General features: G+C 37.0%; 1 protein-coding gene across 1 annotated transcript; it reads left to right on the top strand.

Moving 5' to 3' along the window:
- Positions 1-7712: 7712 nt before the first annotated feature.
- LOC120275703 (probable protein phosphatase 2C 68) lies at positions 7713-12923 on the top strand. Its single transcript, XM_039282375.1, is given in 6 exon segments — positions 7713-8115; positions 8294-8383; positions 8385-8627; positions 8818-8923; positions 12278-12372; positions 12374-12923. Coding segments are annotated over 6 exon segments (1107 nt in total). The 5' UTR covers positions 7713-7800; the 3' UTR covers positions 12632-12923.
- The last annotated feature ends 324 nt before the right edge of the window (positions 12924-13247 follow it).

Here is a 13247-nt window from a genome sequence, read left to right as displayed (position 1 = left end):
ACATTTGGTCCTCTAAAGGAGTTTTGTCGTCTTTTTTAGAGTTACATGTCAGATGGATTTGTTTTTAGGGGGTCATTTAAACTAACATAATGGTGTATTTTCATATAAGCTATTTGATGCTCGTCTTTATTAAAAAAACTTATTAAGAAATACTTTATATATAAAAAAAATTATTGGATGAGAATATATAGATTTGATGATTAATTTTTTGATAAAAACCCTGGGGTTACACAAATAATTTATATCTAAAATTGATTTTTATTTAATTTTAAAGGTTTTTTTAATTGGGAACATGATAAATAAGTTTTTCTAAGTAATAATATTAATTATTATTTAAAAAAAAATTAAATCATCAGCTGATAAAATGATTAAATTATCGCCACGTGAACCAAAACGTAACAGTATATTAAAAAACTATTTTTTTAAAAATAAAAAAAGGAGAGAAGATTATCAGGAAATCGACACGTGGCAGTGAAAGAAGATGAGGCGTGTATCAAGATTCAGAGATCCTCCACGTCGCTTTCACACGTGGCAGTCCCCAATCGAAGCCTCAGAAAAAAACTTTTTTTGTTTTTCCAAAAACACCCCTCCCAACTTAGCTTTACGCAACCCCTCAATCCGTCCGCCACGTGTCCATTGAGATTCAACGAAAGCGACCGCAAAAGGGCGAGGGTGCGGGCCCCACGTTGGCCAGAGACAGCGTAAAACTAGGCTTCGATGGTGATCTTCATTGGTGGACACGTGGTTATCATCCGTAGCGTTGGGACCCACACAACATCACACCTCTCGTTGTGCCAGCTTTGGGAACCGAGAGCGCCATTTCTCATTCCTTTCTTTCTCTTTTCTTTCTCTCGTTATATTATTCTCATCCCAATTTCTCGTGATATTTTATTTTATTCGCATGAGTTTTTATTATTGAAATGATCCCATGGCTAGAGACACAGTTCCGCGGTGGTTGTAACGGGATGACTCATCCCATCAGTTGGATTTTCTTAATTTAGTATTTTTTAAACTAAAAAAAATACAATTTAAATTTGATTTATCAACTTATTTTTATATTATATAATAAATAAATAAATAAAATTTATAAAGTAATAGTTAAGGATGAGTCACATGTCCGATGATATGGATTGTCAACTAATTTTAGAAAGTGTATCAAGATAAAAGGATCTCTTGAAGAAGGGTAAGTTTTATATTATACATGATTATTTCTATTCTGAGTAAGATCCGGGATGATAAATCATATTCTTGGTAGAACTCCTCTAGGAAAGATCTACCTTAAAGAAAGTGCAAGGAATGTTCAATTATTGGCAAGAATAAAGATCATCATGAAGATTGCATGAAGCTTAGTTTGGTGTGAAACTATTTGAAGACATAAACTAAGTTAGGCAAGGAGAAGCCATGTGATTATCAAGACCATATTTAATAACACAAGGAGACAAATCGTATTTGGGATATTGATTGAAGATTACTTGAAATTTGATTGAAGATTTGAAGATTCAAGCATGAATGATTGGAGTTCATACTTGAAGATATTGAAGGCTAAACTTGGATGAGATAAGATCAAGTTTAGTAGCAATATTTCCATAAGTCAAACGAAGATCATAAGGGAAGACCAAACTTTGACCAAGTTTGGAAAGAACATTGGGAGATCTTCGGTAACCATCTTTGGTGAGATGGTTGCATATGCCTTGGTAGGCGCATTCCTTAGGAGAGGAGACCTGCTGAAGTGACGTGAGGAAGGAAGCGGTTGCAAGCAAGAGGAGCTCAAGGCGAGTCAACTACTACGAAACGGACTGAAGGATTGAAGGTGTCGCAAGTTCGGGTCCAACTGGCTAGATCTCAGTTATGTTCCGTACAGTGGGCAGTGTTGCAACTGGGTGCTCCAACATCTAACTTTAGAAGGTGTCCAAATTAGGAAGCCGCGGAGAATTCTAAAAGAGGAAGAATGTAATGGACGTAGGTGCATCTATATAAGATAGTCATGTTTAAAAATTTAGGATGAGCTACAAGTGAGAGGCCCTTTGATGAGGATTGAGGAGTGTGGGCACTGAGTAATCTTAAGAGGATATTTTTTTGTCTTGAGTAAGGAGTGTTGTACTCTTTATTCTCTAACCTCTTTTAGTGGATTGGTTCTTCAGGCTTGGCCCCCAAGATGTAGGCAAGGTTGTGCTCAAATTGGGTAACCAACTTGTGTGTCTTCCTCTTGCTTGATTGTTTGTGTGTGGTTCATATTCTTGTGAGTTTTTGAGTGACTCTCCTAAACACACTAACCCAACGAAACTATCATCACATTTTGGTTCTATAATAATTACCATGGAACCGAATTCATTGGATTATTTTTCGTATATCTTGACGGCATGTGCACAGATTGAGTATTAATTGTTCAACTCATGTTCTCAACCAGAGATAAGGGGTTTGGGTTACAAGCTTGCACACATAACTAGTTCGTTATCGTTATTGTTTTTAATGAGTTTTGAACTGGAGACTTCTTTGTTTTCCGTGATAAGGTCAAGTACTATTAGTCTATGTGTCCTTTTGGTATGAGTTTTATTTTTTTTTTTTTTATATAATTTTCATTAACTGATTTTTATATTATAAATTTATAAAAAATCATAAAAAATTCAGAAACAAATCAAAGGAATGTATGTCATGGTAAAATGCTTATTAGATTAACATAGTCATTATGTCAACTGTGAAGTACATATGAAAATATTAGGCTGTGAGAAAACAAATGTATTGAAAACCTAACCGTGATTAAGAGATTGAGATAAGAATGTCAAAATAAATATCAAATGTTATTAAGAATGTTCGGTTAAAAAATAATTTTTTTTGAAATAATTACTGATATATTAAATAATAATTAATTAAGATATTACGAACAAATTCTTAACTAACTGATAATGGTGTTATAAGAAAGATGAAAGCTTTGAGTGCATAAAAATAAAAGAAAATAATGTAAACTCAAATAATATTTGATGGAAAATTTACAAAATGATATGTATAACCATAATTTATTTAATATTTCCATTTTTAATAAAGTAATATATAATAAAAAGATTTAATGAACTAATTAAAAATAGTTGAAACTAATTGTTTGCTATTTTATAGTTGTTGATTTATAATGTATTAATTGGGCTATTTCAACAAATAACTTTTAACATAAAAACTTTAAAATAAATACATAATATAATAATAAAGTAAATCCATTTGTCTACCATAATATATATATATACTTTTTCAAAATAAAAATAGAAATCATAAATATATCAATGGTTCACTTTTTTTTTTTTCAAAATAACTTATTCAACCAAGACTTTTTGGGAAAGGAGAAAGGTGGAACAAATTCCAAACCTATTATATGACCTTAAGAACTCACAGTGATTTTGCATAGTATCAACTCCACCCTCTTCATTGATCAAATAGGTTTGTCTTGTTTTTTTAAAAATACCACTCAGCCATCATCTATTTCTTTTTTAAAAAAATATAGGTCCATATGGGTATTAGTGTACTGATTTTCACTTAATCTATCATGCAATGTAAGCTCACACACGCTAAAAAAAAAATAAAACAAGTAAGAAAGAACACACAAATTTGTTATCTTAATTCGGCACTTTGTCTACATCTAGAGACAATGCATTAAAAGAGAGGAAGTAAAAAAAATTCCACACTCACTCTTACTCTCACAATGAATATATGAACCCTCTCTATATTGTCCCGATGCTCACTCTTACTCATCCTTACCCAAGGGTCTCTCTCCGGTAGCACACCCTAAATCTTAATGCAAAGTCTTTCTTTGGTGGCACACCATAAATCACAAAGCACGGTCTCTTATACAAACGTCTTAATGTCCCCAATCGCACCTCTCTCTTTTAGAATCTCCATGACTTCTAATTTGAACACATTTCAAAATTAAGCGTTGCAACTCCTGTTATAACAGAGCTTACAACGTGATCAACATGCTGACCTTTACTAAGTTGTACCTTCCGTTGCAACACAACTTACAGATGCCTCCAATCATTCTGACTGTATCCAAGTTTGAGTCGATATAGTTGAATCCTCCCCGATCTCGACCTACCAGCAACTACCTCGCCTTATCACGTCCTTATCAGCGGTGCCCTCTCCCAAGGGTTGCACTCACCAAGGTGTGTCTCCATCTTACCAAAGATGGTCTTCAAAATCTCATTCAAAACTTAATCTTCCCTTCATCCAAATTTGGTTTATTAATATTGTTGTTACTAAACTTGATCTCCTTTCATCCAAGTTTAGCTCTTCAATATATTTGAAGTATGATCTTCATTCATCCAAGCTTAGGTTTCAATTATCTCCAAATTTATTTGTGTCTTCAAATAGATTTGTCCTTGAATAGCTTGTATCTTCAAATATCTATGATCATAAATAGTTTTGTTTGCTTAATTAGTTGTGATCATAGATATCCTTGTGTCTTCAAATAAATCTCTTTTTCAAAGATAGTTGTGTAAATATTCTTTGCATGCATTTTGCTTGTTCCTCAAAAGAGATCTTTCAAAGTTGATGCTCTTACCAAAGATAGATTCAATAGATTTTCTCCACTTGGTTTTTAAAGAGAGATCCTCCAAATATAAACTCTTACCAAAGATAGCTCCGCATGGTTTTTGAGAGATTCTCCAAATATAACACCAATCATTGTCTTCTAAACTTGAAGCCACATCATCATCCTTTGGCAAGTTATCCTGCTACTTGTCAAATAATGCTAACTTGAGCTTCTAGCTCTAACAATCTCCTCTTTTAGCATTAGTTACAACTTTAACTACCAAACTTCTGTCAGACTGACACCCGTTACAACTACCAGTTACAACATGGAGTCAAGCAAAATTGAATGAGAATACATTTGCTAGCTGCTATTGGCTGAATACATGAAAATTTTAACACATACTGCAATTAGTGATAAAGAGATACCAAAACACTTTAGTCTTTAATAGTTTTAGACAACAAACATACCAAAATACTATAGACTAAAACTGAAAAACATGTAACGGTCGACTAGTAGACTTCATTGTTTCTCCTCCTTTGTAGCAGATGATGTTAAAGCTACATGACATGTAAACTGGGTTGAAACTACATTAGAACTCCCCCTAAATGTCAAATAGCCTACCTGATGCTTCCAATTCCTTCTTGTTCAGAATGTCAAGCTTTGCCTGAATGACCTGCTTTTGTTTAGCAATGATAATCAACTCTGCAGCATACGATCTTTGTCTTCGTTCAAAGTCCTCCAGTTGGTCTGTTAAGAGCTTCTTGTATCCTTCTTCAATATTTAGGTTTGGAACTCCTTTATCATTGGTGAATGAAGGTGGAGGAGAAACTCTTCCTATTGGCAAATCAATCTTTTTCCCATATGCAAACAACTTGGGAGATATCTTTATTTTCTTGATGTCTGATACCATCTCTGTCTTCTCTAATTGTATCTTGTGTTGCAACAGATATTGTGTGATCAGGACTGGATACCCTAGATGTGTTATGGTTGTAAAGTTGGCGGCCTCTGTAGTGATTTTCTCAAAGATGAACTACCCCAGATTAAATGGACACCCAGTAACTATGGCATATAACAACAATGCCATCTCTTTCAATATGCTTGAATTGTGGGCGGTCGGAAACCAATTGAAAATACCCAATCGGAAAAGAACATTGTACTTTACTGTTAGGAGTGATGCAGGTAATCTTGATTCTTGTCCCCAAGTGATGCATTTTCCTTCCAGTTATCTCCTTTACAATCTCATCATTGTATTCAAAATTTTCTTCAAACACTGAATCTTGTACCTTTGTTGAAAACTCCAGAAAATTGTTCAACTTCTCCGGTGAAAACTCAATCTTTTTACCTCTCACAAAGACCTGATGATACCCTTCTGCTGTGAGGGTCTTGACTGCAGGAACTAGATTGCTGTAGAATTCCTTGACCAGTGTAGGGCTGTATTCCTTGGCAAATGTGGCAGACATAATCAACCCTTTTTCAGTGAGAAGCTTTATTAAACAGTTCTTGTCGAAGGCTATCTCATCGATGACTCTTTCCACAATCAAACCCCGACTATAGATTATTTTCCATCTTTTTCTACAGTCTTCATTTAAGAATTTCTTTCCTAATGTTGCTAGTGCTTAACTCTTCTTCTTCCCTTTGATGGGGGTTTTCTTCTGCTCTATTTTCTTGTTTGTAGGAGTTCTCTGCACTTCAGTTTTTGAATCTGAAAAAGTCTTTCGTCTTGGTTTCTTGGATGTTGTCTTCTTTTGGCTCTTAAGCGTGGGGCTTGATTTCCTCTTCTTCGAAATTTCTTTGAGTACTCGTGCTTGCAAAGGAACATTGTCAAGATCTTCTTTGGTTTCTTTACCCTTCTTCAACTCTTTGAGAGTTTGTATAACAATCTCCTCTAGATCCTGTTCACCGCTCGCCCATCCATTCACAGATGAGTCCTTAGACTCTTGTTGTTCTTCTTCAACTAATGGTTCTTTTCCCTTAACATTCACTTTTTCCTTTATCATGTTAACTTCTTGATCATGTTCAAAATCATTCACCCCTTCTTCAGTAGACAATTGTTCATCCTTCTTAGTTTCATCTTTGACTACAACATCTTTACCGGCTTCTGGGTTTATCTTGAAACTTCCATCTTTCAATACTTCAACATTTTTCTTCTTTCCCTTCTTGAAAATACTTGGATATGCAAAAGTTATCCAAGCATATGGATCCTCTGGGACTCTTGTTTGCACTCCTTCAGATGAACTTGCCTTTGATCCATCTTGCTTCTTCTTCTCTAATAAGTCCTTGAACAATTCAGGAAACTCTCCTTGAAGCCCCTTCATTAGTCTTGCTTCTTCTTCACTATGTCCTTTAAAAAGAGTATATATATATATATATATTATACACAAATTTCTTTGATTGTTGGGAGTTGGATAATTTTATTAATCTTTCTTTTATCGATATATTCATTATGACCACCCGTTTTCCAACACATGATCTAACCCAAGATCCGGGCCCAATTGACCGTCCAATCAAATCACGTGTTACTTAACCAAAACAAAAGTCCTTTTCAACAAAGGACACTACCCGAACTAGAGTCTTACACACGTACATGCATGCCAACCAACCAATAATCACACGCCACGTGCCACCCTCTGAACGGTGCACATCTTCTTCATTTTTTCTCGTGATAAGGACTCATAATCACAACAGTAACATCCACCTACATCGAGATCAGCGCCAATCTCAAATCCAACGGTCTTCTGTTGCCGAGATGATCATCACGAGACGATAACTTTGCTACCATTATCTCGTATCGCGAGAGCGGCGCCGAGAAGTACGACTATTGACGTGTCTCTCATTCTCGTCAACACGTCGTGCTCGAGAGCTGGCCTCTGTTTTTTTTTTCAATTACCCCCTCGAAATATTATAAATCACTTCTTTCTTTTGCACCCCTCTAAAATTTATATTTCGTCCCTATTTTTTCTATAAACTTTCATGATTAATTACATAAATAAAAGATATTTGTATGTTATGTATAGAATAAATAAACAATTATCTTCATAATTCAGGGGGTAATGGAGAATTTTAGCCATGATTTAATTTTTGGTAATATTTTATGTAATTATGAGGTTATGCAGGGGTGTATTTGCGAAAAGGTTTATATAAATTTTAAAAACTATATATATATATATATATATATATATATAAAATTGTCTATAAATTGCCAACCGTCTTCCCCGCCACCGGCGCACCTCCGCGAAACCCTCGCCGGAGATGAGAGAGAACGGGATTGGAAGCGATCGACGCCGTTGATGGCTGATGTATGCGTGAATATGGCAGGCGATGGCGAGTCCTTGGCCAAATGCTGCGAGCCGCGCCGCCTGAGGATCGAGCACGCCGGAGAGACCTCGAACTGCGGCGAGAAACGAGTCGCCTCGGCTGAGCCACCGGCGGCCGAGAAGAGAACCCGGACGGTGGCTCCGGTGGTGGCTTTTGGGTCGGTGTCGCTCTGTGGGTTGTCGCGCGAGATGGAGGACGCTGTTTCAGTTCGCCCGGCGTTTTGTCGGCTCGCCGGCGGCGAGCTGCTCCACTTCTTCGCTGTCTTCGATGGCCATGGAGGTTCCCACGTAATCGATCGCCATCTCATCTCCTCGAAACCCTAGTTTTCTAATTTGATTTTTTTTTTTACTCTGAATTTTCGAATGAAAGAGAAGCTCGTTCTGGTTCTCCGGCTTCTCCGGTGAGAGAAGCTGGAGAGCCGTAGGATGAGATTGGTGGATGAGAATGAACGGTTGGGATTTGCAGGTGTCGGCGATGTGCAGGGAAAGGATGCACGAGCTGGTGGCGGAGGAGATAGGCAGGGCGGGGACGAAGGCGGCGAACGAAGAGGAGTGGAAAGGCGGCGGTGGAGAGAGCGTTCGCGAGGATGGACGAGGTGGTACTGGCGGCGTGCGCTTGTGGGAGACCTGGGCCACCGCCGTGCGGCTGCGAGAGATCGGGGTTCGAGTCCGACGTCGTGGGGTCGACAGCCGTTGTCGCCATCGTCTCTCGAAGCCGGATCTTAGTCGCCAACTGCGGCGACTCTCGTGCCGTCCTCTCCCGCTCCGGCCGCGCCCTCCCCCTCTCCGACGACCACAAGGTAAAACTAAACCTAAATCTCCGGCGATGGCATTCGCCGTAATTTCATGGCAAAGCATGGGTAGTGAGTAGGGAGTCGTTTTCGGTGGTTCGTGGAGCCTGTGAGCTGGAAATTGGGGGGCACGTGGAGGGATTCTATTGGCTGGGGTTGAGCTTGTGTACGGTTGTATAATGTTTGTGGCGTTTTGCAGCCGGACAGGCCGGACGAGCTGGCGCGCATTGAAGCCGCCGGCGGGAGGGTGATCTACCTCAACGGAGCAAGAGTCCATGGAATCCTCGCCATGTCCCGTGCTTTAGGTACTGTTTTTCGACTCAATTTGATATGTTGATATTTTTTTGCATGACTAGATGTTGTGTTTGGAGGTGAAGTAGATTTTGGCTGGTTTTTTATGGGAAAGATGGAATTTTTGGTTAAGATTCAAATGATCATGAAGTTTACTTGTAGTTTCTCTACATTTTTGTAGAGAGACTGGAGTGATCGCCAGGGCTGAATGAGAAGTTAATAATTTGATGTAGCAGTGAGTTGGGTCTTGTTTAAAGGCTCTTCAATGAGACTGAAACTATAAAAGGCTGTGTGGGCATTTCCATCAATTGCCTGGATGATATGTGATCTTCCTTTTGGTTGCAACTGTTGGAAAATTGTAACTCTTAGAAAATCTTTGTATGCAATGTTGTTTTCTTCAATAAGAGGGATAGTCAGTATGCCAAGGTCAGGTATACGAGGATACTGTGCTCATGTTTCTCTCTGTTAGTTGCAAACTCTGTTTCTTGATTGTGGATTCTCCAACCTAAGTGGTACATAGCTTCTATTTTATTATTCTGTTTTTCATGTCATGGAGGTTAATGCAACCATTACTATTTGTTTCATGAATCACAACTTTGTGGTATGCAGATTTGCTTTCGTAAAAAAATATTATTAGTATGGGCATATTTTGAGGAATGATTAATAAAGAAGTAAAACAAGAATGGTTGGAGTTTGATGAATACCTTGTAGGCCAAGGATGCCATAGAATCTCTTCGAAAATACTCTTTATCCAACATTGACTAAAAAACATTCAGGTGAAGGGTGTTCAGACTGGATGGAAAAGTATCTTTGGAAGAAGCTGATATAAGGTTGCAATAGTGTAGGTTAGAGATGAGCAAGGGGAGGGAAGGAGTGAAATGAACCATCTGTGAAAGCTAAAATGCCTTCCAACTCAATCCCAAATACTGTTTTAGTAACTGTAAGGTTATTTATTTATTTATTTTTTTGTTTAGTTTGTATACAAGCATATTGGCATTCTCTTCTCTATAATCATACCACAAATAGGGGCCTCATTACCTATCCATGAAAGTATATTGCTTCAAATTAAAGTTAGACTCTCCACTTGTCTGTGATCATTAAGAAGCATTCAAGTTCATCTGTTAGACAACCCTGCTAAGTCTGGGGAATTTAGTGTACTGGACAATGGGTGAGGATGGCGTACTTTACCCATTTGTGGATGATAATAAGTAATTATTTATTGTTTTGAAAATATGGTGGGCAAGGTGTTGGAAGGCTTGGGCACTAATCTTTTACCAAACTCTTTTGTGGTTACAAAATTCATTGCCTTCTGAACTCTAAAATTGAGTCAATCACTTCTGTAAGCCAATCTCTTTTGGCTATTTTCATGATCAAGTCCTTGTCCACTTGCAGAGAGGAAGTTCTCAAACAATAATCTCGAGAAGTTTGGTGAGGTCTAGGAACAAGAATGATCCGAGAAAGGGTTGTGGAGGTTTGAACTGGAGTGAGCTGATGGTATATTCGGTCCATGAGGTCTTTGGTTTTTGGTTTTTGACCCATGAGGGCTTTTTTTTTTCTTTGAGGGAATTTGAAATCACTTGCTTCAGTGACCTAAGCCTTTACCACTTGGGCCAACTTTGTTGGGCTGGTGGTTAATGAATTCTTCCCTATTGAATAGGGACAAGCTAGAGTAGTTATATGAGAATCTTTCTTTTTTTGTTTTTTTTCTTTTAAGTTTTCTTCCATTGGCACATAGCAAGGTTAATACCTAATTGCAAAAGTAGCTTGCATTAATTGTTGTTGCGTGTGAGATATTCTGCACATGTTCTTACCTAATTTAGTAAGTTTTGGTGACTTGTATTTTTAACATTATGTGAACACTAACAGAGTGTGCATATTTCTAACCTATATTAAGGTTACTTTGTCCTTTAATGTTGCTTGGTTTTTAAGGATTTTATGCTAAGACTGAACCATTTTGTTAATTTTAAGATACTGGTTGAGATTCTTGTTAAATCAAAGCTGTTGTTTCTATAGAACATGCTCTTTAGATGGATGCATGGTGCGCTTGTTCCAACACGGGAGACCATTTGGTTGGCTGACAAAACAAACTTGGTATACTTATCTTATTTAATTTCCAAACTAAGCTTTCCTTAAATGAAATTGAGTGCCTTTTACATGGTAAGTTATGCCTGTATAGCTCAACTAGTACATAATAAATTATGGAAATTTCTCAAATTATTATCTTGCTAAATTTGTTTTCTATAATTGATTGGTGAGACATCCATATGAATATGGCCGGTGATATAGTTTGTTAGAATCAGGCTCGCTTATGTCCACTTTGTCCGTCACTTGAGCTAGATCGGACCTAGATTCTTTTACTACCAAATTTTTGGGCAACGGTTGTCCCACAAAAAGTTCACATACTTGTATACATTTATTTTTTTTCCCCTTATTCCAAGTCTTTGGCCCCATGCTAGGTTTTGTTTTTTTTGCACCACACATGTGCTCAGACGGGCTGTGGCGTATTTTTTTTATTCCATTTTATTTTTTTTCATCTTCAAGCAGCTAATTTTAGCCATTAGATGCATTTTTTCCAACAGATTTTTTTTTGGACAGTTGGATCGTGTATATATATATATCCTTAGTTTTATAAGTTCAAAATTGACCTAAGCCATCAACTCTGTTTTTAATCCAGAAAAGCTTAGCAGCCGCTAGTTCCTTTATTTTTCTCTCATTTCTCATTCTCTTCTTGCATATATGGGTTGGTACTTGCGCAACTCTTTATCAGATGTGCAATGTGTTTTTGTCAGACGTGCAATGCGTTTTTGTCAGATACTCGGGTTAATTGAATCCTAATGATCAGAGGATGCTAGAAATCTTTGCAGCACAGAGGAGGCGAAATTGGTCTTAGGATAGTACTTAACATGTCTAATCTCAGGCTTGGAAGTTCTTATTCATATTTATGGTTTTTAATTAAGTTAACTACATGTTATAATTTTGACTTCCAGCATATTTTTCGTATGTGGTTAACAAATTGAATTGCTACTCTCTGGTTTCCAATTTATGTTTTCAATGTTTGACAGTGTTACTGACAGGATCTTTGAGGTTTAGTAAGTTTGTATGTAAACTCTGAAATGTCATGAATATATATATGTGGTGTTTTGGTTGGTTTGTTTGGTAGATCTTTATTGTTGCTTGCGTCTTCTGTTGGCACTTCTGCATGCCATTGAAAGGAAAGGACATTGTACTTGATTAAATTAAGACAGGGTTAAGATTATTATGAGAAATTAGTCTTTTTCTAATGTATGAACACTTTACTGGAATGTTGAACAAATTGTTTCTACTTTTAGTTTTATTAATTGTGGACATATAATCAAAAACCCTTGCAGGTGACAAGTACTTGAAACCAGTAGTCATATCAGAACCAGAAGTGGTTGTGATGGAAAGAACTCGATCTGACGAATGCTTGGTAATTGCGAGTGATGGGATTATGGGATGTTATATCGAACGAGCTAGCCTGTGATGTAGCTCGCCGGTGTTTAGAAGAGGGTGCTCTATCAAGCGGTGCAGATGATGTCACCAGAGCAGTCATAGAAAATGTCACTGATGAAGAAAAAGAACAAGCCTCAGCTCCGCGCTGCTCACTTGCAGCTGCATTGCTAGCTAGGCTTGCTCTTGGAAGGAAGAGCGCCGATAACATAAGTGTTATTGTAGTTGACTTGAAAAGGAGCTTTGGACATTGAAGATGTTGGTTTGTTGATCAGGTTGGTTGGTGCATAATGTTTTTTCTTTTGTTCTTTTCTTACTTTTTTTTCGTATTTTTGTGTCTTTTATAACATCTAAAAGTTGCAAGAATGGGTCATGGAAGAAGGAAAATTGTATATAGAATCAGGAACACTCTGATGATGAAGATGATAGCTGTATGCCTTCTTGACTGAAGTAGCATTACTTTTGAAACTCTTGTAATTTTGGTTCTTTTATTTGATGCACTGTAATTTATTTGTACTTTGTTTCTGTATATTTTTGGAATTTCTAGTCATTTGTGGTTTCTATAATGCATGATGTTGTTACATTACTTTGTCTTTTTTGGGCAATTGAGATGCATGCCTGTGCAATCTTGTTCTTTACCGAGTGGCAAGGAATTCTTGTTTAGGTTTATTTATGCTCTAAATTACTTGTGAGACTGAAAGTGTGTAATTCCGTGTGTATATGCAACTTACTAAAGACATAAATCTTTTTAGTTGACTTGTTTTATTGTATAAAATTCACAAACATCTTTTTGTACTTTTTATGATGCTCTTTTTGACTGTTTATGATATTGTAAAATGTGTTTTGTATTGTTTAGAAATGATGATAGCC

This window comes from Dioscorea cayenensis, chromosome 14 (assembly GCF_009730915.1).
Source record: "Dioscorea cayenensis subsp. rotundata cultivar TDr96_F1 chromosome 14, TDr96_F1_v2_PseudoChromosome.rev07_lg8_w22 25.fasta, whole genome shotgun sequence".
NCBI lineage: Eukaryota > Viridiplantae > Streptophyta > Magnoliopsida > Dioscoreales > Dioscoreaceae > Dioscorea > Dioscorea cayenensis.
Note: the sequence above shows the minus strand (reverse complement) of the source record. Positions and strands in the feature narration are given on the sequence as shown.